This window comes from Eschrichtius robustus, chromosome 15 (assembly GCF_028021215.1).
Source record: "Eschrichtius robustus isolate mEscRob2 chromosome 15, mEscRob2.pri, whole genome shotgun sequence".
NCBI classification, from domain to species: Eukaryota; Metazoa; Chordata; class Mammalia; order Artiodactyla; family Eschrichtiidae; genus Eschrichtius; species Eschrichtius robustus.
The window spans coordinates 64,319,746-64,341,405 of NC_090838.1; the positions used below are offsets into that span (position 1 = coordinate 64,319,746).

The 21,660-nt window shown below is 46.1% G+C and overlaps 1 protein-coding gene across 1 annotated transcript in view; it reads right to left on the minus strand.

Annotated features, from left to right (window-relative positions):
- The window catches only part of SLC4A5 (solute carrier family 4 member 5), a 94,267-nt gene extending 73,033 nt beyond the window's left edge, over positions 1 to 21,234 (minus strand). Inside the window, exons 1-3 of the mRNA XM_068565158.1 lie at positions 21,156 to 21,234; positions 15,947 to 16,117; positions 2,553 to 2,682 (exon numbers count right to left, since the gene is read on the minus strand). Of these exons, the coding sequence (XP_068421259.1) occupies positions 2,553 to 2,682; positions 15,947 to 16,117; positions 21,156 to 21,234 (380 nt within the window). The remainder of the gene's footprint in view (positions 1 to 2,552; positions 2,683 to 15,946; positions 16,118 to 21,155) is intronic.
- Positions 21,235 to 21,660: the final 426 nt, after the last annotated feature.

The following is a 21,660-nucleotide window of genomic DNA, read 5'->3' on the forward strand; positions in this document are numbered from 1 at the left end:
AACCAGACCCTGTCTCTGACCTCTGCAGAGGCCTACTGCTCAGACCTCCAACAGTGAGCTGCAAACCAGCCAGGGGGAGCTGGAGAGAAGATTAGAGGAGGCTGGGGTGGAGAAAGGAGCTCGAGATAAGGACGGCTGAGCGGCTCTCCCCCCACTGCTTCCTGCTCAAAGCTGGCCCTCAAGATGCTCCTCTCTCCATCAACCTGGAATTGGGTTCAGCTGTTTAACTTCCTCCAGCCTCCACTTTCCTCTCGCTATGGGTTTGAGGTCCACTTGGGTTATACTGGGGCCCTTCCCAGGTCTCCTCAAATGCTGTCCTTGGAAAGCCTGCCTTGTGGGGAAACACCCTGGTTTGCAGATGGTAACCCCAGGCCCCTTTATATTTTAAAGGAGCCTTCTTCCAGAAACATCATTATCTACAGTTTATCACTTTCATTGCAGGGTCTATAGTGAGCAAGACTCTATGGATCCACACTCAGAGAGAAACTGGGTATTTCGTCTATGGCAACAATCATGTCTCTGAGAGCCCTGGGGCCTTCTCAGCAAGGGCTCTGTGGGTGCGTATGATCGGCCCGCATGGAAAGTCTGGTCCTGGCAATTATTGCCAGGGATTCTGAATGCACACCTTGCCCAGGGTGGGGAGAAGTCACCCTCCCCCTACTGGGCCTTGGAGAACGCCTTTCTCAACTTTCCTTCTCTCTATATGCCCACCTTGGACAAGAAAGGCGTTTGCCCAGGGAGGTACAAGCCCCTCAGAGGCATTAAGCCACAGTAGCACAGACTGGGCCCTGGTCATTTGAAATGTCCTCCCCTCTCTTATCAGCCCTGGATGGATGTCCTGGGCTCTGTGGCTGTCGCCGTTTATCTGTCACACCAGTTGCATTCCCTCCAGACTTATGTCCTCCCATGGAAATCAAAACAGAGTCCCTGGAAGTTGAAGGAAGGGGAGAGAAGTGGCTGAGAAAATGGGGAAAACAAAGTTCATAAGCACCCAAGTTGGAGAGTCAGATAGCCCTGGGCTAGCATCCAGACTCAGCTACCTGCAGGCTCTGACCCTTGCATCTCTTTGACCCTCTAAACCTAACTATCCTCATCTATAAAATGAGGATAATAATATTTCCTGCCTCCTCAGGGTCATTGTGCAGCTTGTATGAGATGAGCCTGCGAATTGTTTAGCGTTAGTAGTAAGGGCTCATTGAATGGTCTGAGAAGAAGAGGCTCCACAGCTTCCAGACAGGGATTGGGCCCAGCCACGGGGCTAGGAATTCATTCCTTCTGAGGCCTGCAGGAATTTGCTAGTCACTCAATGGCCTTTTTTCTTTTTCTTTTTTTCTTTTTCCAGGAGAGATTGGAGGGGGAAGCTTGGGAATGTTAAATCCGCACTTCGTTCTACAGAACAGCTACTGAGGTGAGTGAGGTTGGTAGGTAAGGAAGGGGCCCAGGCTGTGATTGGGGCAGCTGCCAGGTCCTGGGTGTCATGGTGGCCCCCAGGCAAAGCCACCTTGGGCACAGCTGGCAGTTAGTTCAGGCATTCTCAACGGCGGCAATATCAGCCCCAAGGGGGCAAGAATTGGTTCTCAGGAGAGCAAAAAAGTTTAAGGTATTACAATGGTTTGTGGCACTCCAAAGCTCAAACCTACCTGACAAAATCTAATTTCTTAGCATTTCATTTCTCTCATTAGCAATACATTTAATTCTATTTTAACAAAGTTAATTTAAATTTAAAAATTTGGGGGGGACGTTAATACAAAAAAAGGTTGAGAAACATTGGTATGCTCTGCTTGCAGACTCTCAACTTCTGTCCCAGGGTCCCTCCTCCTCTCACCAGCCCCTCCTGCTGCCCCTACTGTATTCTGCCTTCTCCTTGAGCTCTTGGCAGCATTTGATGCTGCTGATCAGTCCAGCTCAGTTTAGAGGCTGCTCTGCCCCAGGCACTGGGTATGGCCAGCGCTACTCCTTACCCTGATTCTCCCTTGGCTCCCGTGACTTCACCGTGTGGTTCTCCTGCAGCCTTTTGGCTCTTCTCTTCCTTCTACTGCCCCTCTATACACAGCTCTCTCTGCTCCCCACGTGTGCCTCCAGAGCTACGCTCTTCTCGTCCTGCCCCAGACTCTGCCAAATCCCTTTGCTTCAGTGCTCACTGGAGCTCCCCAAGTGGGTTTTTCCTGGCACGCATTCTTCTTCCTCCAGGAAGCACTCCTGTCTGCCCCAGCCTGCTTGGTGCTTTCCCTTCTACAACATTTAGTTTGAACCACTTGACATGAAAGGATATATGCCCTTGTTTTATTCTCTCACGGTTTCATGGGTGTCTGTTCTACTTTGCCACCAGGATTTTCATTTCTCTGAGGATGAGACAAAGTCATAAGCTTCTGTTTGCTCCTTAGCATCCAACCCAGTTCTGGACACCAAGCAAGGCAAGTAGGTGGGTCTCTGGGGGCCAGGAAGCGCCCTAGTAGAACTCAAGGTATGAGATGCCACTGGTCAGCTCAGGCTGGGCCCAGGCAGACTGCAGTGGAAAGCCCCCTCTACCTCTCTCCGGGGTTCTGCCTCACCTGGCCGACTCCTTCCACTCCATCTGGTCTCCGTCGTGCTGCAGAGTGTCCATCTCTGTGAAGAGGGTGGGGTTGGGAGCCTCATCTTCCTCCCCCAGGATGTCCTGGAGCTGCTCAGCAGCTGGAGACCCTGCAAAAGGAGGGCAGCAGGTTCTGCTGAGTGCCCCATGGGAGGTAGAGGCCAACTGAAGTGGAGCAGGAGCCAAGTGCAAGGGCAAAGTATTTCCTAATTCAGTAAAATGAAGTCCACCCTCTGGGCAAAGCTAGACTCAAGTTTCTGTAGATTGGATGTGGGTGGGATATTCTTCGAGATAAAAGACATGAAAGGATTTAGTCTGTATTCAGACTCCTGGGTCTGGTAGCTGACACTGAAGAAAGATGGAAAATGGCCAAAGCCAGGGCAGCAGCAAGGACAGGGAACAGAACAAATAAGTGAGGGGAGAAAAACTCTGTCCCAACTTCAGCATAACATACCCAGAGGGATCCCTTTTCCACTGGACTCCACACAGTCAACTCCCAGCATTGGCCTTGAAGGGGCAATCAGACATGTGAAAGGATGTGCTTGTACCAGTGTGGCACGTGGGCCCACTTTCTTCACGCGCAACGTAACAGTCTATCCCTGAGCTCCCAGTCTGCTTTCCAACTGCCCAGGGGATGTTGCCTTCTGGGTGTCTCTCAGGCACCTCAAGTCAGCATTCTGACACGGAACACGTACTCTTCCCCAAACATGCTTCTCCTGCCTTCCCTCCTTGCCTCCCTCCCTCCCCTCCTCCCTTTCTTCCTCCCTCCCTCCTCCCTCCCTCCTCCCTCCCTCTCTTCCTTCTTTCTCTCACTCAATATTTAATGAATGCCTACTATGTGCCAGGCATTGGTCTAGGTGTAGGGAAACAAAGCTGTGAAGGAGGCCCATATGTTCTTGATCTCTTGAGCCTCTCCAGTGGCAGATACAGACAATAAACAAGTAAACAAATCCATAAGAAATCATTTCAGTGATAAGTAGTAATAAGTGTTCTGAAAAGAAAAAAAAAAAGACCACGGAGCTATATTAGATAGCATGGTCAAAAAAGGCCTCTCTGAGGAGGGCGTATTTGAATTGGAACTTGAAAAATGAGAATGAGCCACTTCTGCATATCTGGAAGAAGAGTGCTGCCAGTGTGCCAAAGACCTGAGGTGGGGTGTGCTGGTTAGTGTGTCTAGGGCATGGTGGGCCAGAGAGAGAGAGGTCTCACACAACATTGAATGCCTTGGTTAGAGGCATAACTGTCCACCCAACTGCACAGGCTAGACACCCTGGCATCATTCTCACTTCACCTCTTTCTCTCACCTCCACTCCCACATTAAAAGTTTTCAAGAATACTCTCCTTCCTCACCAATCCCATTGTCCCTGCCCTGGTTCAATCTCTCACTGACTGTCTTTAGGCTTCATCAAGTCTTCCTCTTCCTCCAAGCCTCTCTATCCCCTCAGTTTATCATCCCTTTGGCCTTCACTTATTTCTCCATGGACTCCCAATGGTCAATAATTTCAACTACCCTTCTCATCACAGTCTCCATTCTCTTACTCCTTGACTTCCCAATAAAACCAGGCAGCTGATGCCCAAACAAGAATTCACTGGCCCAATCTCCACCTCTTCAAATGTGTCCTGGGGTGCAGGGAGAGGCAGTGTGGTATGGTGGTACGGTGGATGAAAGGCACACACTAGGCTTTCAATCCAGCTAGACGTGGGTATGAATCTCAGAGTTGCTACTTACTCATGAGTGAATTCAGTGAATTCAATAACCTTCTGGGTGTCTTGTCCCAATAAATCAGGTAAGGAGGGTTATTGTCCCAATAAATCAGGTAAGGAGCATAACACACGTGACACAGGGCCTGGAATATAACAGGTGCCAATCCCCCTTGCCACCAAGCTTAGCACCCAGGCTCATGAGCCCCTCTGGAGAAAACCAGCCAGCTGTACAAATGGGGGGTTTCCACTGTTAACAGGTCTCAGAAGTACAGCCACTTCCACTCATCCTTGCACTCCCTTTCCCATATTCCTCGATGCCACCACTAACCTTTGCTCCTCTCTGCAAGCCTCTTGACCTATCTCTTATCCCACACCACCAAGAAAATAAGACCTCCGGGCATGAAATCCATCAACTTCCTCCTTTCCAGTCCTTCTGTGTCCTTACCACTGCTGCAGTCTATCTCTGAACAAGAGTTCTTCCTCTAGCCTATCTCTGCCCCCGTCTATTCCCTTCTACTGGATCCTTATTTCGTCAACCAGCCTTTCCTTACCTGGGTCTTCAACTTCTCTCCCTCCACCCTCTTTCTCTCAACCGATAAACAGCTCTTCCTACCATGAAGCACCTTCCCCTGATCCTGCCTGCCTTCTAAGCTCTGCTGCTCTCCTTTTCCCTTCTCTCTCCTCAACTTATTGAAGGGGAGGTCTACACTCGCTGTCTCCACTTCCTCCTTACCTAATCACTTCCCAACCTGCTGCAACTGATTCATCCCCACCACACTAAGGACATTGACTAAGGCAGAGATTTTAAACTGGCAGCTCAAAGATGTGTTTAATTCAGCCCTCATAGAGTATAAAATTTTTTGAAATTGTTGTTAATACAAAGAAGTATGAGATTGCATATAAAAATCTAGATTTCTGACTTTTCTTGAAAATTCAGATACTCTGATGACAGTGCCCATATTCCTACCTGGCAACACTCAATTAGAGCTGAGTGATGGATGAGAATATGCATTTTAGTTTGCCACAGTCCCCACTACTCCCTATTATTACCCTGCTAATCTCATTTATGCTAAGCACCCAAGTTTACAACCCTGCTCTCAGATCTCTCTTGTTGTTTTATTCTCAAATCAATAAGTCAATAAAATCAATCAAACCTACGACACTATGAAGCTATGGTCTGGCTTATCTCTCTGGGACATGAGTGGTGCTGACTGCTCCCTCTGAACTGAAATGCTCTTGGTTCTTATAAGATAGCACTTTCTTGATATTTTTTCCTATCTCTTTGAGGACTGCTTCTCAGCGTCCTTCCCTGGCCCTGCTTGCATGTCTCACTTAAATCTTGATCTTCCCCAGGATTCCTCCTTGGCCTTCTTGTCTCCTCTCTTTCTACACCCCTACTGGACCACCTCATGTTCTTTTTGGTGTCACCCTATAGCCGAGGTCACCCGTGTCTCTAGGTCCTGACTTACTGAGCATTTCTAACTGCCAGCTGGACTGCTCCATCTGGGAGTTCTCCAGCCTTCTCGAGTCAGTCTCAACATATTCAAAGCAGCCCTGCCTCCCGTCTTCCGACACCCCAAACTTGCCCTCCTCTGTTTTGATTAATAGTGCTCCTGGCTACCCAGCCATCCAGAGGAGAAATGTTGGGCTCACTCCTGAAGCTTCCTTCTCTCTCATCATCCATGTGCAATCAGACACTAACGTCTTCCACTCACTTCCTGACTATTTTTTAGCTCTCTCCCTTTTTCCCACCATTGCCACCACCTTTGTTCAGGTTCTCATTATCTCCTATTCCTATCATCGCAAGAGCCACCTACTGCTCCCACGGGCTCTGCTTGCCCCATCCATCCCATTCCCTATGTAGCAGCAGAGTTTGCTTTAAGACATTTCAAACGTGTTCACATGGCAAACTCCTGGGAGTCATGGTGCTCTTTGAACAGCACCATAAAATATTGTGCATATGAGTTAGAAATAATTTTACTAGCAGAGAATACTACCAATTTATCTGTATATAGCTCAATGGACTGCATTTATTTAAATGGATTTTTATTTCCGAATTTTTCTACTACTTTAAACTTAGTCCTTTTTATTGACTTATTGATTATTGACACTTGCTAGCAGACGTCAAAGGTTTAAGGAAATTTTACAGATGAAAATTTAACAATTGAACAAATAACCTTATTTTTTCCTTAAACTGGGAGAAGACTATGACTGCTTGATTCTGAGAGGGCACACCAATTCTCCATAAGATCAGAGTTCAAGAACTACTCTTTTAAAATATAGATTTGGTCATGTTACTCTCCAGGTGAAAAACAGTCAATAGCTCCCTATTACCTAAAGCCTAGGGTCTATGACATGGCTCAAAACATCCCTCATGATCTGGCCCTAACCTGCCCTGGTAGGTTCTGTCATGTTCCTCATCCAGACACCCCAGACTCCAGCCACCCTGGACCCTGGATACTCTGGACCGCAGGTACCCTGGACCCCAGCCACCCTGGACACCAGCCATCCTTAAGCCCAGACACTGTGGACCCCAGCCACATCAGACCACACACAGTTCTCTGAAGAGGAGAGCACATCACTCCTTGGACCTTTTGTGCCTACCATTCCCTAAATCTGCAATCCCCTTCTGCCTTCAAGGCCAAATAAGAAGGCAAATAAATGGGACAGTCATGAAATGATGAGACCCGACAGAGAGGGGGATGCCTGAACCAGCCCTGTCTGGGGCATTACCTGCTCCCTGGAGTAGCTGAGCGCTGGGGTCTCCGGCTGTGGACACTGCCTCTGGCCCCAGCCTGTTTCTGCTGCTGCCACCCTGGCTGCTGCCTTCACACGTCCTCTTCCCCACCAGCAGGGCACAACAAACTCACTTTTGTTTCCAGTTAAGCACCAGGGGAGGTGTGGGGAGAGGAGAAGAGGGAGAGGGAAAGAGAGGGAGGGGGGAGGGGGTGGGGGGAGAGAAAAGGAATGTATGAAAGACTGGGTAAGTGGAGAGAGGGTTGTATGTGAGAAAATGTAGTAAGCATGAGAGGAAAAAATATTGAGAGTGAATTAAAGATACTGTGAGTATAAGAGAATTGTGTGTGTGTGTGTGTGTGTGAGAGAGAGAGAGAGAAAGGCAGGGGGGAGAGGGAGAGAGACCTCTCAGGTTCTCAGGCGCGGTGGAGAGAGAAGGGCTCTGTGGCTGGGGCAGCCGGGTCTCCACAGCAGCAGGGGGTGGCAGCTGCAGGCTCGAGAGGACTGGCAGAACTGCCCCTTTCCCCTTCCCCCATGGGCCCTTCCTGCCGAGCCGAGGGCCCAAGGGGAGCCCAGGCACCTCTCCTCAGTCCCCTTTATAGAGGCAAAGGTAGGATTTTCCTTGAGACTCCCCGGGGCCTCCTAAAGGGCCTTGGCTGCAGCTGAGCCGGCTAGAGCAGGGCCTGTCCTGGCCCGTGGATTCTCTCAGCCGCACAGCCCCAGGGTGGAGGTGGAGTTGTAGGGGGAGAGGTGCTGGGGGGGGTCTCATGTTCCACAGCAACCACGCTTGGTCAGTAATATTCCATGCAGCTGGCTTCTCTCCTTCCCCAACTTTAAACCCAAACTCCTGACCCTTCCCCTCTTAGTCCGCTTCGAAGACAAAATGCCAACTATCACTCAGTGGGCATTTTCCGAGAGCCCATGGACAGTGGGAACGGGTCACTTCAGGGTGTGTGCTGAGCCCTCCTGGGGAATTATTTTGCTCTGCTAAGAAACTCCTAATCTCCTGGGTTTGGCTCAACAAGTGCTTACTGAATACTTACAGTGTGCCAAGGTTGATTAGAGGTCATGAGTGGCTGCTGCTCCAAGGAGCTCTGAACCCTGAATTCACTAAGTCTCAGAGCTGGGAGGGAGCTTAGCGATGGATGAGAGGGTGAGAGGATGAGAAATCTGAGACCTAGTTTACAGCACAGAAGGCCCCACCAGGCCCCAGGTTAGGACAGCAGTCTGCTGACGCCCTCACCCTGCACTGCCCTGCGCTCCCTTACCATGTCTTCATGCCTGAGGCTCAAGGATCAAGTGTGCCCACTTTAAAGCTGAGAACATAGCAGCAGAGGGTCAGGGCTGTGTATTTAGGTGCGGGGCCCCCACCAAGGACTTCCTGCTTTGGTGGGCTCCTTAGCAGGGCGGGGCAGTGAGTAGATGGGCCCCTCTAAAGGTCCCAGGCTCTACAGCTCGTACCGCACTGTGGCTGAAGTCGGCCCATTTCTTCCTGAGCACCACGGGGCAGACCCTGCATGCTACACTGAGTCAGGGGCTGTGGGTGACCTCGAAATCCCAGAGGAACACCCAGAGAAAGATCACCAAGGACGCCAGAGGATTCTCTTTACTCGTGTGGTGCTTTAAGAGCCCAGACCTACGTTCAACTCCCGACTCTGGTAATTACTAGCAGTGGGATTTTGGCAAGGCATTAAGCAATCTTAGCCTTAGTTTCTCCATCTATAAAGTGGCTATAATCACACCTGCTTTACTGGATTGTGGTAGCCATTAAATGAGATGATATATGTGACGTGGTTGGCACAGTGCTTGGCATATGCCAGTTACCCAGTAAATATCGCTATGATTGATGTTGCCAACAGGTCTGACACTTTCGTCCCTAATAACCCTTTTAATCATTCCAAGGGCTCAATCCTTTTCAGCTTCTAAATACCTGTTCTACCCCTCCCACTCCACCCTGAGGCCCCTCCCTTCCCTCGGGCCCACAGAAGCCTAGCTCTATGAGCTGGGTTCCTGCATCAGGGCCTCAGTGCATCTCTAATGCACTGCGGGCCCTTCACGCAAGTTAATCTGCAAATGAGAAAGGCCACAGATAATAGTCCCTTGATAGCTCACAGCAAGAATCACATGGCGATGGCCCAACTCGGGGTATGGACTCAACCAGCAGTTTCTGGGAGAAACCTAACCTTGGCAGGAGCAAGCTTCAGGAAACACACGAACAGACGCACACAGAATCGTGCTTCTACTGGGGGCAGGGAGGGGGGCACCTGTCCAGTCATTAGTTGAGCAAAGCACAAAATCACCGTGTGGCCTGCAACCTGCAAGTCTTCAACTCCTAGAAGAACCAGGAGGCGTTTAGCACCACCAGGAAGTCAGCATGAGGGCTTGGACCTAGGGTCCTCAGTTCTGATTGCTTTCAGAGGTGCTCTCTCTCAGCTCACAGCGTGGACACTCTAAATATTTGCTAGGTGAATTTCACTGCTTAACACTCATGAGTATAGCAGCTGGGACTAGCCTCAGCAACAACAAGGAAATGGAGCTGGGTAGGGGACCAAGCTCAAGGTCCCCGAGTACTGGGAAGGGGGAGAGACAGAAACTGAGGGCTCCGAAGTCATGCTTGCAGTCATTTGAGGTGGTTTTCAAGAGGGGACGGGAAGACTCCAAGTCATAGTTTCATGGTCAGTAGGGATTTTTTTCTAGAAAGCAGTCCATAAACTCAAAATATGCTCTCTGGGAAGGAAGAGGAGAGAATCTGCAGACTTGTAGTGTTTATGGGAATCCATCCTGTCGTCAGTAGCTTTGGGGTTGTCTGCCGGCCCATACAGTCCCCCACCCAGAGGATGACTCTTGGTGGCCGTGTTTGTGGAATGCTTGACCTGTGCCCCTTCGCCATGGTTAATTGGACCAGGAACAGTTAATCAGACACCTGACTCAAGCCTGGAAATACTGAATTCGGTTTCTGAGATAGCTGGGCGTTTCCTGACGGTTTCTGAGAGAAGGAGCATGTAAAATGGAAGCTGAGGGCACAGAGAGGCAGAAAAGGCTACAGAGAGAGAGGAATAAAGCAGACTTACAGGAGAAGCAGGGGGAAGGCCATGAGTCCCAGAGAGGGGACTGAGAGGGTGCCCATCCTCCTGCTGAGCCTGGTTGGTTGTTCTTTAGGGACTGTGAGAAACTCCTTTGCTCTTACAGTATAAACTAACTCTCTCTCCCCCCACCCCTTCACTCCCTCCTTGCTCAAGACAGCTCAAGTAGGTTTCTGATACTTGTGATCAAATTACCATCTTAATCATGAGTCTCCCTTATATGAAATTCTAGGTTATGGAGATTTTCTTCTGTATACCTTCTCAAGAACTGCAAGTGTAAGTGTTATAAAAGAATGTTAAGTCTAGCTAAAGGGCTAGACTTAGAGGCGATGGCCTTTGTGTTGAGCTCAACGCATTGTGTGTCTTTTGCATTGTGTGTGCAAAAATGGGTGTTGAGCTAAGATGGGCAGAGGGAAATTGATGTGACTGAAAGGGAGGGGAGTGAGTGTGTGTGTTGGGAGGGAGGGGAGAAGCTGGGGGGTGGCTGAAAACTGAGAAGCAGGAGATGTGACGGAACTGGCGAGGGGGAGTGGGGGTGAGGTGGGAGTTGCCAATATGGTAGGAGGCTGAAACTTCAGAGAAAAGTGGCCAATAGGAAATTTCCTGTGACCAGGGGATTTTAAAGAAAGGGGATATCTAGTATCTCACTTTAAAAATTGTGTATCTCTGCAAGGTAAAACTGCTCCCTGGTTCTGAACTTCAAGAAAGCCTGCTGCTCACTTGTATGTGGTATGTGACCAATCTGGGGGAGACCAAAGGAGGACTGAACCCCATGCCTGAGCTGGAGCTGGAGGTGAGGGCAGAGGTACAGGAGGTGAGACACAGCGAGACTGTGAGCCCAGCAGGCAGGACTTGGAGCTACAGTGATACTGAGACTGGAAGCCGCTGGATGTTCACAGAAATTTAGGCAGAGGTGAGGACACTAACTCTCAAGGAATAAGGTAAATCCAGCTAACATATATGGGTTATAATAACTTTGTATTTATTAGCACTTTCATTGGTTCACTTGCAAACTGAGCTTTAAACCCTAATTTCCCCTTAAGGTCTTAAGGTCACTAACTCAGGATTCTCTTCCAAAAGGGGTTTTTGTTAGTTTCTGCTTTTGTTTGTTTGAATGCTGTCTATGTTGATAATTCCAGGAAATCCAGGTTTTAAGATGTCAAGGGCAAGAAGAGAGGAAGAGCAAATACAGGCTTCCTCTGGGAATTTTGAATTTGCCTTCCTGTCTGCCCAACCTCCCCCTCCACACACACACTGGGGTGGGGCGTGCCTAAAAGGCCTAGGATGATATTCTTTCCCCCTTTCCTCCCTCCTGTTCCCCTTTGTCTCTGCTCCTCTCTTTACCACTCCTTCCCAGAAACAAGTTGGTAAAGTAGACAGAGGAAACCACCTCATTTTAAAGCTTCGAACTCTAAAAGAAATCCAATTGTCTTTGCTCCTACGTTGCAAACACAGCCTGTCTCAGGAGCTCCTTAGTGGAGCAGATGCTTTAGAGGTAAATCTGTCTTCTGTCCCAACGCTTGCTCCTTCCTCATCAGAAATGGGAAAGAGGGACTTCCCTGGTGGCGCAGTGGTTAAGAATCCACCTGCCAATGCAGGGGACACGGGTTCGAGCCCTGGTCCGGGAAGATCCCACATGCCGCAGAGCAACTAAGCCTGTGAGCCACAACTACTGAAGCCCGCGTGCCTAGAGCGTGTGCTCTGCAACAAGAGAAGCCACTGCAATGAGAAGTCCGCACACCGCAACGAAGAGTAGCCCCTGCTTGCCGCAACTAGAGAAAGCCCGTGTGCAGCAACGAAGACCGAATGCAGCCAAAAATAAACAAACAAACAAATAAGTAAATAAAAAGAAATGGGAAAGAAAGACCCCATGAAATCTAAAGCCTTTGGAACCATATGAGGCTCAAACACCTGGCTAAAAAATAGCCTTTCTCTCCCTTACTGCTCATCTTGGGGTGGTTTTGATCTTTTAATGACCCTAGAGTTGTTCAATACTTGGCAAGTAGAAGACCTTAACACTTTTTCACACCCCTCCCACCAGAAGGATCTCATAAGCTTCTCAGTACGAATGACGGCAGCCAAACCAGATGTCCACTTGTAAAGGAGTGCTTTTATTTTTTATTTATTTATTTTTGGTTGTGTTGGGTCTTCTTTGCTGCGCAGAGGCTTTCTCTAGTTGCGGTGAGCGGGGGCTACTCTTCATTGCGGTGCGCAGGCTTCTCATTGTGATGGCTTCTCTTGTTGCAGAGCACAGGCTCTAGGCATGCAGGTTTCAGTAGATGTGGCACGTGGGCTCAGTAGTTGTGGCTCGTGGGCTCTAGAGCGCAGGCTCAGTAGCTGTGGTGCACGGGCTTAGTTGCTCTGCGGCATGTGGGATCTTCCCAGGGCAGGGCTCAAACCCGTGTCCCCTGCATTGGCAGGCAGGGTCTTAACCACTGCGCCACGAGGGAAGCTCAAGGAGTGCTTTTAAATTGGGTTAACATAGATCAGTTGAAGTAACATATGTCAAGTGCCTGTCATGCACTGTGCACCATGCGAAATACTTCATGTCTGTTTATATTTCATCTAGGAGCTCACAACTTACTGTGACCAACATCCCAGTTTGCTTCGGACTGACCGGTTTTAGCACTGACAGTCCCACGTCCCATGTCCTGGGAAAGCCCTCCATCCCAGTTAAACTGAAACAGTTGGTCACCCTACAACAATCTTTCACTCTGCAGATGAAGGCGCTGAGACCCCAGTGCCTACACACCAGGTTGGGCTTGGTCGGTCTCGTTCCTCTTAGATCTTGGCTCCGGTTCTTAGCACCAGCCAAGAAACGCCAAAGGGCAGCCATATTTCTACAGCTGCTCTTCACCCTCTTGCTCCTAATAGCTCTCAAGAGGTTCTCAGAGCCAGAAAATGCATTCTTTCCAGGGAAGGAAGCATGGCGCTTGCTGATTCTCACCACAGCTTGATGGTTCTATTCCCCATACATGCTCGGCTGGAGTCAAAATTGATTTGCTGCTAAGTACTGAATTCCTAAATTATATTCATATTGGAGGAAGGGGTGGTAAGGAGTAGGGGGATAAACAATCCAACTGCTATGGTGTATCATATTATGGTATAACTACTACCTACCTATCCCTGTCATCATAAGGCAATTTGGCTGCTTAAAAGGATGTAATTCTCAGCCCATATCCAACATGGATAGTGGAAGGGGCACACACAGGTTTTAGAGTCTACAGACTTGTTTTCAAATTCTAGTTTCACTGATTACCGCTGTATCACACTACATCTCTTCAAACCTTGATTTCCCAATCTGAAGATGGGGATAATAATATCTCCTTTTTATTAACACTATACATTTAGTTAACAAAATTACAGTGAAATACCATTTCATGGTACGAATTCTTGTCATTGTTTTGTGAGGCAGGAACTAAAGGAGTCACCTGTCAATCCTTCATCTGCACAGCCTGCTTTACTCTCAGGCCTAGCTCTGTCTAGCCACCTGCCTGGCCAGCACCCACACCCTCCATCCTGCATGATTCCCCTCTTCTGTAGAGCTAGGTCCCACTTGGACTTTGTGGTCAGCTAGACCGCCTGCCTGGGCTGTCTGAATGGATTCATAGAATAGACAGGACACTCAGAGAGGGAAAACATATGTGGTCAGTTGCCCTACAGCAAAGAAAAGTGGCAGATTCAGGCAATTATCCAGATGATGCAGTAAAATTACTTGGGCACTGTTTTGTTTTCCCTTCCTCGGGTCATTGTTACTGACGCTGGGATGTGGTGGAGCAGGGTTTATATTTGCATCATACACACAACGCCCTGTTCGGTTTGAAAGAAGTGAAGGACTGAGGGGTGAACCTCTACCACCCCTAAGAGAATGGCCGGAACAAGCTCAGCCCCCATGGGCTACAGAAAACTCACGGTGGCTGTTGACTTCGCTAGCAGGCTTTGTGGCTCCCTTAAGTCAGCATGTCTGGAACTGTGGTCTGGAAAGTATTCTTAGGGGTAGGTGGGATCTATTAGAATTTTTTAATTTCATGTTTCCATTTTGATGATAATCTTAAAAAGATTTCTTTCATTAGATATAAGGGCGAAACTTTTCTGTTGTTATAATTCAAAAATGTAAGATACTTTTATGGAATAAAACCTTAATTAAGATATTATTTCTCAAACTGGGATTTTTATGGTCCCCTGGGGCTCTACAAATGTACAAATGCATTTTCATGGGTCCACAACCCCTTTTCCCTTTAAAAGGGGTTCTTACTTTACTCCCGCTTGAAAGACATGGCCTGAAATTTCCTGTCCTCCTAGGCCCTCCCATTTTCTCCCCTGTTCCACAGCCATGCCATGTGACGTGCATGGGAATAGCAGGCTGTGAAGAGAATGAACTGAATGTGCAAATGTACCAAAGGATTCTCCATTCCCTCCCCTTTGGTTTCCAGTTAAAACCAGTGTCCCCTTAACCAGAAACCACCAAAACAACATAAAATCCACCATTCATGACCACTTCTGTGATGCACCATGTTGCATCAACAAATACCATTTATTAGACCTCCTCCAAACCCTTCGATCAGAGAGCACCAGCTCTAACCCACTTTCCTCTTCCCTGACTCAGGAAGGATCCAGCAGACTCAACGTTGAAAGGGTGATTTCATCTCTGAATGTGGTGGGGTGACAGGAGAATGCCCCAGAGAGTGAGTGGGAGGCGTCCAGATCCAACATGGGGAGCAGGCCTTCCCACCAGGCTTGCCCTCCTTTGGGTCTCTGATATGTCTACCCCTGAACATGTATGTGGGCACAAGCCTGTGTGTGCATGTCTGTGTGTATGTGTGCACATGCATATTTTAATCAAAGCTTATCTCTTAAACTAGACACCTCCAAAGGACTCCCCATTAACCCCTCTCCCACATAGGCACATTTACTTTGGAAAAGTCACAGGCCTTGGTAGACTTGGTGCCAATGACAGCAGTTGTTCAGGGCAGTGCAGGGTTGGGGGTGACTCACATGGCCTTCGCAAGCATGTATGTCAGGTCTCCTACAGTAATGTTAAGAGGCTGTTACTGCCTCTGACGTTCTTTTGAAGGTTTAGATGGTAAAATAACTCATTTTGCCTTGCTCAAGACAGTGGAACTATATAGTAGAAACCAATTAGGTACCATTTATTACGCAGATTTGGGATATGCTGCAGGTGAAATCATTTCCCTAGAAACAGCGAAGGCTCAAAAGGATAAAATGTCACAGTTGTGCTCTAATCTTTTCACTCCTCTTAAGATTGATACTTTTCTTTCCACAGGAAGGAACAAAAGACTGATTTTTAACCAGCCCAGAACTGATTTCCTCAACAGCAGAGGAAGGCCTCAGGGGCTCTGCTGACCTGGGAGAAAGCCTCCAGGACTCTGCAAGCTGAGGAGCAGGGTGCCCAGACAATTCCAGACCATTCCTTCAAGCTCAGGTGAAGAGCGAGGGTGGAGGGAATGCAATAAGGAATTCAGTTTACTGAGCACAACACCTCACGCCAGACACTCAACGTTTGTTATTGGCTCTTCGGGCAACGGCTGTGTGGCCCCTAGGAATTTGGAAACAGGAAATAATTCTGAGAATTAAACTGTGAAATCAAGGCAGAATGGATCAGAGCAGAGGTCTCAAAGTCACCAGAGAGGGACAGGGGCTCAGCCTGACTAAAGGCATCCCTGAGCAGAGAGGCTGGTCTGCCGTGGCAGCAGAGCAGAGGGGACTGAGAGGCCTGAGCAACATGGGGCGTTCCTCACATTCTCCAGAGAATCCCCCTGCCCTGCCCTGCCCTGCCCCATCTGGACCACCCAGCAGATGGCTCCCCAGAATGGTCCCCTCAAGAACTCACGTGTCCTGCTGACATGATCCACAGTGCTGCCGGCACTGGCCAGCCCCTGCTGCGGCTTGTCTGGCTGCAAGCCCCAGCGGACCTTTTGCAGGCCTGAAAGTTGTCCCTTCTGGTCTCTTTTCCTGTGAGGGTAACTGGGGACTGAAAGCCCAATGTGGATGGAACGACAGTCTGTCGGCACAGAATAAAAGAGAAGGTAGGTAGAGTTACTGAAAATTGGCATTTCTCCTTAATATTTTCCAGTTACAAAGAGCTGAGGCCACTGAAGAAGATCAGAAGACATAGGATTCCTGGACGGGGCCACTGGGCTTGATAGAATGCCAACTCTGAACCAACTCCCCAGTTGCTGGAAGGGAGTCCCTTGGCCCTGTAGTTAGAATTCTGTCAGAATGAGCAGAACTCCCATCTCCCCATTCTTGCTAGTCCAGAGCAGCAATAAACACATATGGTTTATGACACGTGGTCCAGGAGAGAGGCCCTCGGTGGGTCACAGATTTAGTTCAAAATGCCAAGCCCCGGCTTCAATTGTTATGGGAAAGCCATATGCATTTCCATCAAGGGCCATTTTTACTAACAACCAAGGACTATGTGAACTACTACTCATCAGAGAAGTGAGTTATTAAGGATTTCTCAAAGCTGGTTTTGTAAACTAGAATTTTCAAGAACTAGAGCTACCAAGAACCCTAATTCAGAATTCCACTAAGAACCCTGGCTGGTATGTAAATCCCCCACTAACTCTGTGCACAAAGAGGCAGCTAGAATTCCCTCAGACCTCAGGAAGGACATTCTGCCACCAGTCTCTCATCTGTATTGTCTTGAGTTGGTCAACGATTTTAAAAATAATTAATAGTTTTCTTAGTACAATTTTAGATTTACAGAATAGTTGAGCAGATAGTACACGAAGTTCCATGTACCCTACCATATGCCACCTCCAGTTTCCCCTATTATTTTTTTAACTTGGGATGTGATTGGCATATAATATTGTATTAATTTAAGGTGTACGACATAATGATTTGATATACGTATATCTGCAAAATGACTACCACAATAAGTTCAGTTAACATCCATCACCACACATAGTTACAAATTTTTTTTCTTGTGATGAGAACTTTCAAGATTTAGTCTCTTAGCAACTTTCAAGCATACAATACACTATTGTTAACTACAGTCACCATACAGTACATCACATCCCCATGACTAATTTATCTTATAACTGAAAGTTTGTGCCTTTTGACCACCTTCACCCAATTCCTCACCTCACACCCCCAGCCTCTGGTAACCACCAACCTATTCCCTGTTTCCATGAGTTTGGATTTTTAGATTCCATGTATAAGTGAGATCATACAGTATTTGTCTCTCTGTCTAAGACACTTAGCATAATGTCTTCAAGGTCCATTCATGTTGCAAATGGCAAGATTTCTTTCTTTTTTATGGCTGAATAATATTCATATGTATATCACATTTTCTTTAACCATTCAACTGCTGATGGACACTTAGGTTGTTTCCATGTCTTGACTATTATAAATAATGCTGCAATGAACATGAGAGTACAGATATATTTTCAAGATAATGATTTCATTTCTTTTGGGTATATACTCAAAAGTGGAATTGCTGGATCATACAGTAGTTCTGTTACTAACTTTTGAGGAATCCCCATACTGTTTTCCACAGTGTCTGCACCAATTTGCATTCCCACCAACAGTGCACAATGGTTTCCTTTTCTCCACATCCTTGCCAGCATTTGTTATCCCTTGTCTTAGATGATAGCCATTCTAACAGTTGTGAGGTGATATCTCATTGTGGTTTTAATTTGAATTTCCCTGATGATTTAATGATGTTGAGCACATTTTCAAGTACCTGTTAGCCATTTGTATGTTTTCTTTGGAAAAATTTCTATTCAGTTTCTCTTCCATTTTTAAATTGTATTTTTGTTTTGTTTTCTTTTTCTATTGAATTGTATGAATTCTTCATATATTTTGGGTATTAACCTCTTATCAGATATGTGATTTGCAAATATTTTCTCCCATTCTGTAGGTTACCTTTTCATTTTGTTGATAATTTCCTTTGCTGTGCAGAAGCTTTTTAGCTTGATGTAGTTTAACTTTGTTTTTTATGTTGTTGCCTTTGCTTTTGATGTCAAATTAAAAAAAATAATTGCCAAGACTGATGTCAAGGAGCTTACCCCTTATGTTTTCTTCTAAGAGTTTCATGGTTTCAGGTCCTACGTTCCAGTCTTCAATCCATTTTGAGTTGATTTTTCTGTATGGTGTAAGATAGGGGTCCAGTTTCATTCTTTTGCATGTGGCTGCCTAGTTTTCCCAATATCATTTATTGAAGACACTATCCTTTCCCCATTGTATATTTTGGCTCCTTTGTTGTACATTAATTGACTATATATGTGTGGGTTTATTTCTGGGCTCTCTATTCTGTTCCATTGATCTGTATGTCTGTTTTTATGCCAGTACCATACTGTTTTGAATACAGTAGTTTGTAATATAGTTTGAAATCAGGAAGTGTGATCTTCAAGCTGTGTTCTTCTTTCTCAAGATTGCTTTGGTTATTCAGGGTCCTTTGTGGTTTCATATGAATTTCCGGACTGATTTTTATATTTCTGTGAAAAAAATCATTGAAATTTTGATTGGGATTCCATTGAATCTGTAGATTGTTTTGGCTAAGACGGACATTTTAACAATATTAATTCTTCCAGTCCATAAACATGGAATATCTTTCCATGCATTTGTGTTGTCTTCAATTTCTTCCATCAATGTCTTACAGTTTTCAGTGCACAGATCTTTTATCTCCTCGGTTAAATTTTTTCCTAAGTATTTTATTCTTTTTGATACAATTGTAAATGGAATTGTTCTGTTAATTTCTCTTTCTGAAAGTTCATTGTTAGTGTATAGAAATGCAACTGATTTTTGTATATTGATTTTGTATCCTGCAATTTTAATTAAAAAAATTTTTTTTAGTTCTAACAGTTTTTTGGTGGAATTTTTAGCATTTTCTATTTATAATATCATGCCATCTGCAAATACAGACAGTTTTACTTCTCCCTTTCCAATTTAAAAATTTCTTCTTCTTGCCTTTTATTTCTTTTTCTTGCCTAATTGCTCTGGCTAGGACTTCCAGTACTATTTTGAATAAAAGTGGCAAGAGTGGGCATCTTTGTTTTGTTCCTGATCTTAGAGAAGAGCTTTCAGCTTTTCATCATTGAGTATGATGTTAGCTATGGGCTTGTCATATATGGCCTATATTATATTGAGGAACATTCCCTCTATAACCAGTTTGTTGAGTGTTTTTTTTTTTTAATCATGCATGGATGCTGAATTTTGTCAAATGCTTTTCCTGCATCTATTGAGATGACCATATAATTTTTATTCTTCATTTCATTAATGTGGTGTATCACATTGATTGATTTGTGGTAAAAATTTTCCCTAGGGCTGGTCAACAGCTATTGATCACTATGACTATTTCTGAAGCCCAAGAATAGCAACTAAAATTTGAAAGTCTGTGGCAGAGTGGGAAATTGGACTTTGTGTTCTTACGTCAAGATCTACACTAACTTTGTGAGGGTTCTTTTGGGGGGGGGTTGTTTTGTTTTTGTTTGTTTGTTTGTTTGTTTCCCCTGGAGGAGAGGGCTACCTGTTGGCTCTAACTCCTGAAACTGACATACTAGATGCCTGGGCATCACTGACTGCACATATCACACTGAAACCACATGAAGCTGAAACTTGAAGAAACATGTCTAGGCCTTTTAGAGACATGTTGAATGCCCACTCTGGTGAGCAGATTCTGTGTTAGTCTTCGCTGGCTGGTGCATTACTAGGCACTGGAGAGTAAGGTTACATGGATGTCAGTGTCCAAATCTCTTTAGAATCCCAGCTCACCCCCACCTTATCCTACTGCTTGCTCTTTGGGACCCTCAGTCTCTCGTGGGTGTAATGAGAAATTTGAGGTGATATCTTTATGAAGCGCAGCCTCACTTCCTAGTGAACCAGTATCAGAATGACTGGTGCATCTCATTCCTTCTCTCTCCTACACTGAGCCTGAGCAAGCTGTAATTTGAAGTAAGCCATGGACACCAATATTTAGAGATAAGTAGTTCTACTTTAAAGGTTTAGCATATTTGGTTCTTTCAATGATGAGTTCCTATTCTCCACCCTTGAGGCCAGGATTGGAAATGAGAAGCAGCAGATGTATCAGAAAGGCCTCTACCAAAAGTTAGCTGCCCTGGGTGCTCCCTGACTTGTTCTTCACCTGCTGTATGGCCATGCACATCTGCTTCTCTGGGACTCAGTGTTCTCACCCATAGTGCAGGAATAAAAATTCTTTCTCTACTGGCTAGGCATGGTTCTTGAGAAGATAGAATGGAATGGTGAATGGGAACATGATTTTGGGAATTGTGAGGGGTTATACAAACAAAGAGCACCCTTTTTAAAAAAATCAGGGGGATGGTTGTCAGGGAAATATTTTCTTTCTGCCCTGGATCTAACTTGTCTCATTTTCTCCACTATAACCATCAGAGTGTGGCTGTTTAGCTGGTGAACTGTAGGGAATCACTAGCCCACCCCCAGCTTTTTTCTTTGCTCTGCAGGACCACTCTTCTCACTGTGAACATCTTGTACTTTGGCTCAGGACAGTGCCAGCTCCTCACTGCATTCTTCTTCATCAACAGCCCCAGAGTGGCTCTACACATTCCTCAGCTCAGGAAGCGTCCAGCTGGACAGGAAGATTACTGTCTCCCTCCCAAAGGGCTGGGGTAGTGCCTCTTCATAAACTCTGTGGCTGCTTTTCTGTAGAATGTAGGATACTTAGGGTCTCTGAGTGAGCAATTCTGGAGCAACAAAAATATCCCCACTCAATACCCTCTTTCATTGGTTTAACCTGAGCTGCCATTTTTAGAATCTATAAAAAGTTGATATTTGACATTTAGTATGATTTGTAGAGCTTGTAAAATAAGTGAGCTTAATTTTGTGATGGAGAAGCTATGCCGTAATCCTAGTACCAGTTACCTGCCTCCAACCTGACCACGTGGTCCCTTTAAGACATGGTTAAGGCTGGTCTCACCAGATCTAGAGGAGACACTGTGGGTGAGTCAGGGAAAGGGACCAACTCTCTAGTTTCCCCAGCTGGAAGGGCTGTTATAAGGATATCCAAGGAATTCCCAGACCCTCCGAGAATTTGCATCAAGTTCTCACGGTGACCTTACCTTCCTGATCCTGGCATCGTCTCCTGTAGTTAGTGGGGTCCAGCTTCCCTACCCCAGCCTTTTCCTCCTCCACCTTCATAACTATAAAGTAAAAGATGAACACAGCCTCAAAATGTATATGACACAAAAAGGTAAAATTTCAAGGAGAAATGGTCAAATTCATACTCATAGTGGAAGACCTAAGTGCAGATGAAAAAAATTAAGACAAAAGAACATATAAACAAATTGAGGAATCTCAAATATATATATGCTGGGGAGATATATATATAAGAGAACACACTTCTTTTTCAAGTACAAATGGAACATTTACAAAGAGAGCACATATACTACGTCTCAGGAAAGCCTTAGTAAATTTTAAAGAATCTGTATCATACTTCTACAGTAAAAAAACAAAAAACAAAAAAACCCAAAACTATACAGATTATCTGTGGGTTCTGCATCCATGAATTCCACCAACCATGAACCAAAAATATTTTTAAAAAATATTCCAGAAAGTTCCAAAAAG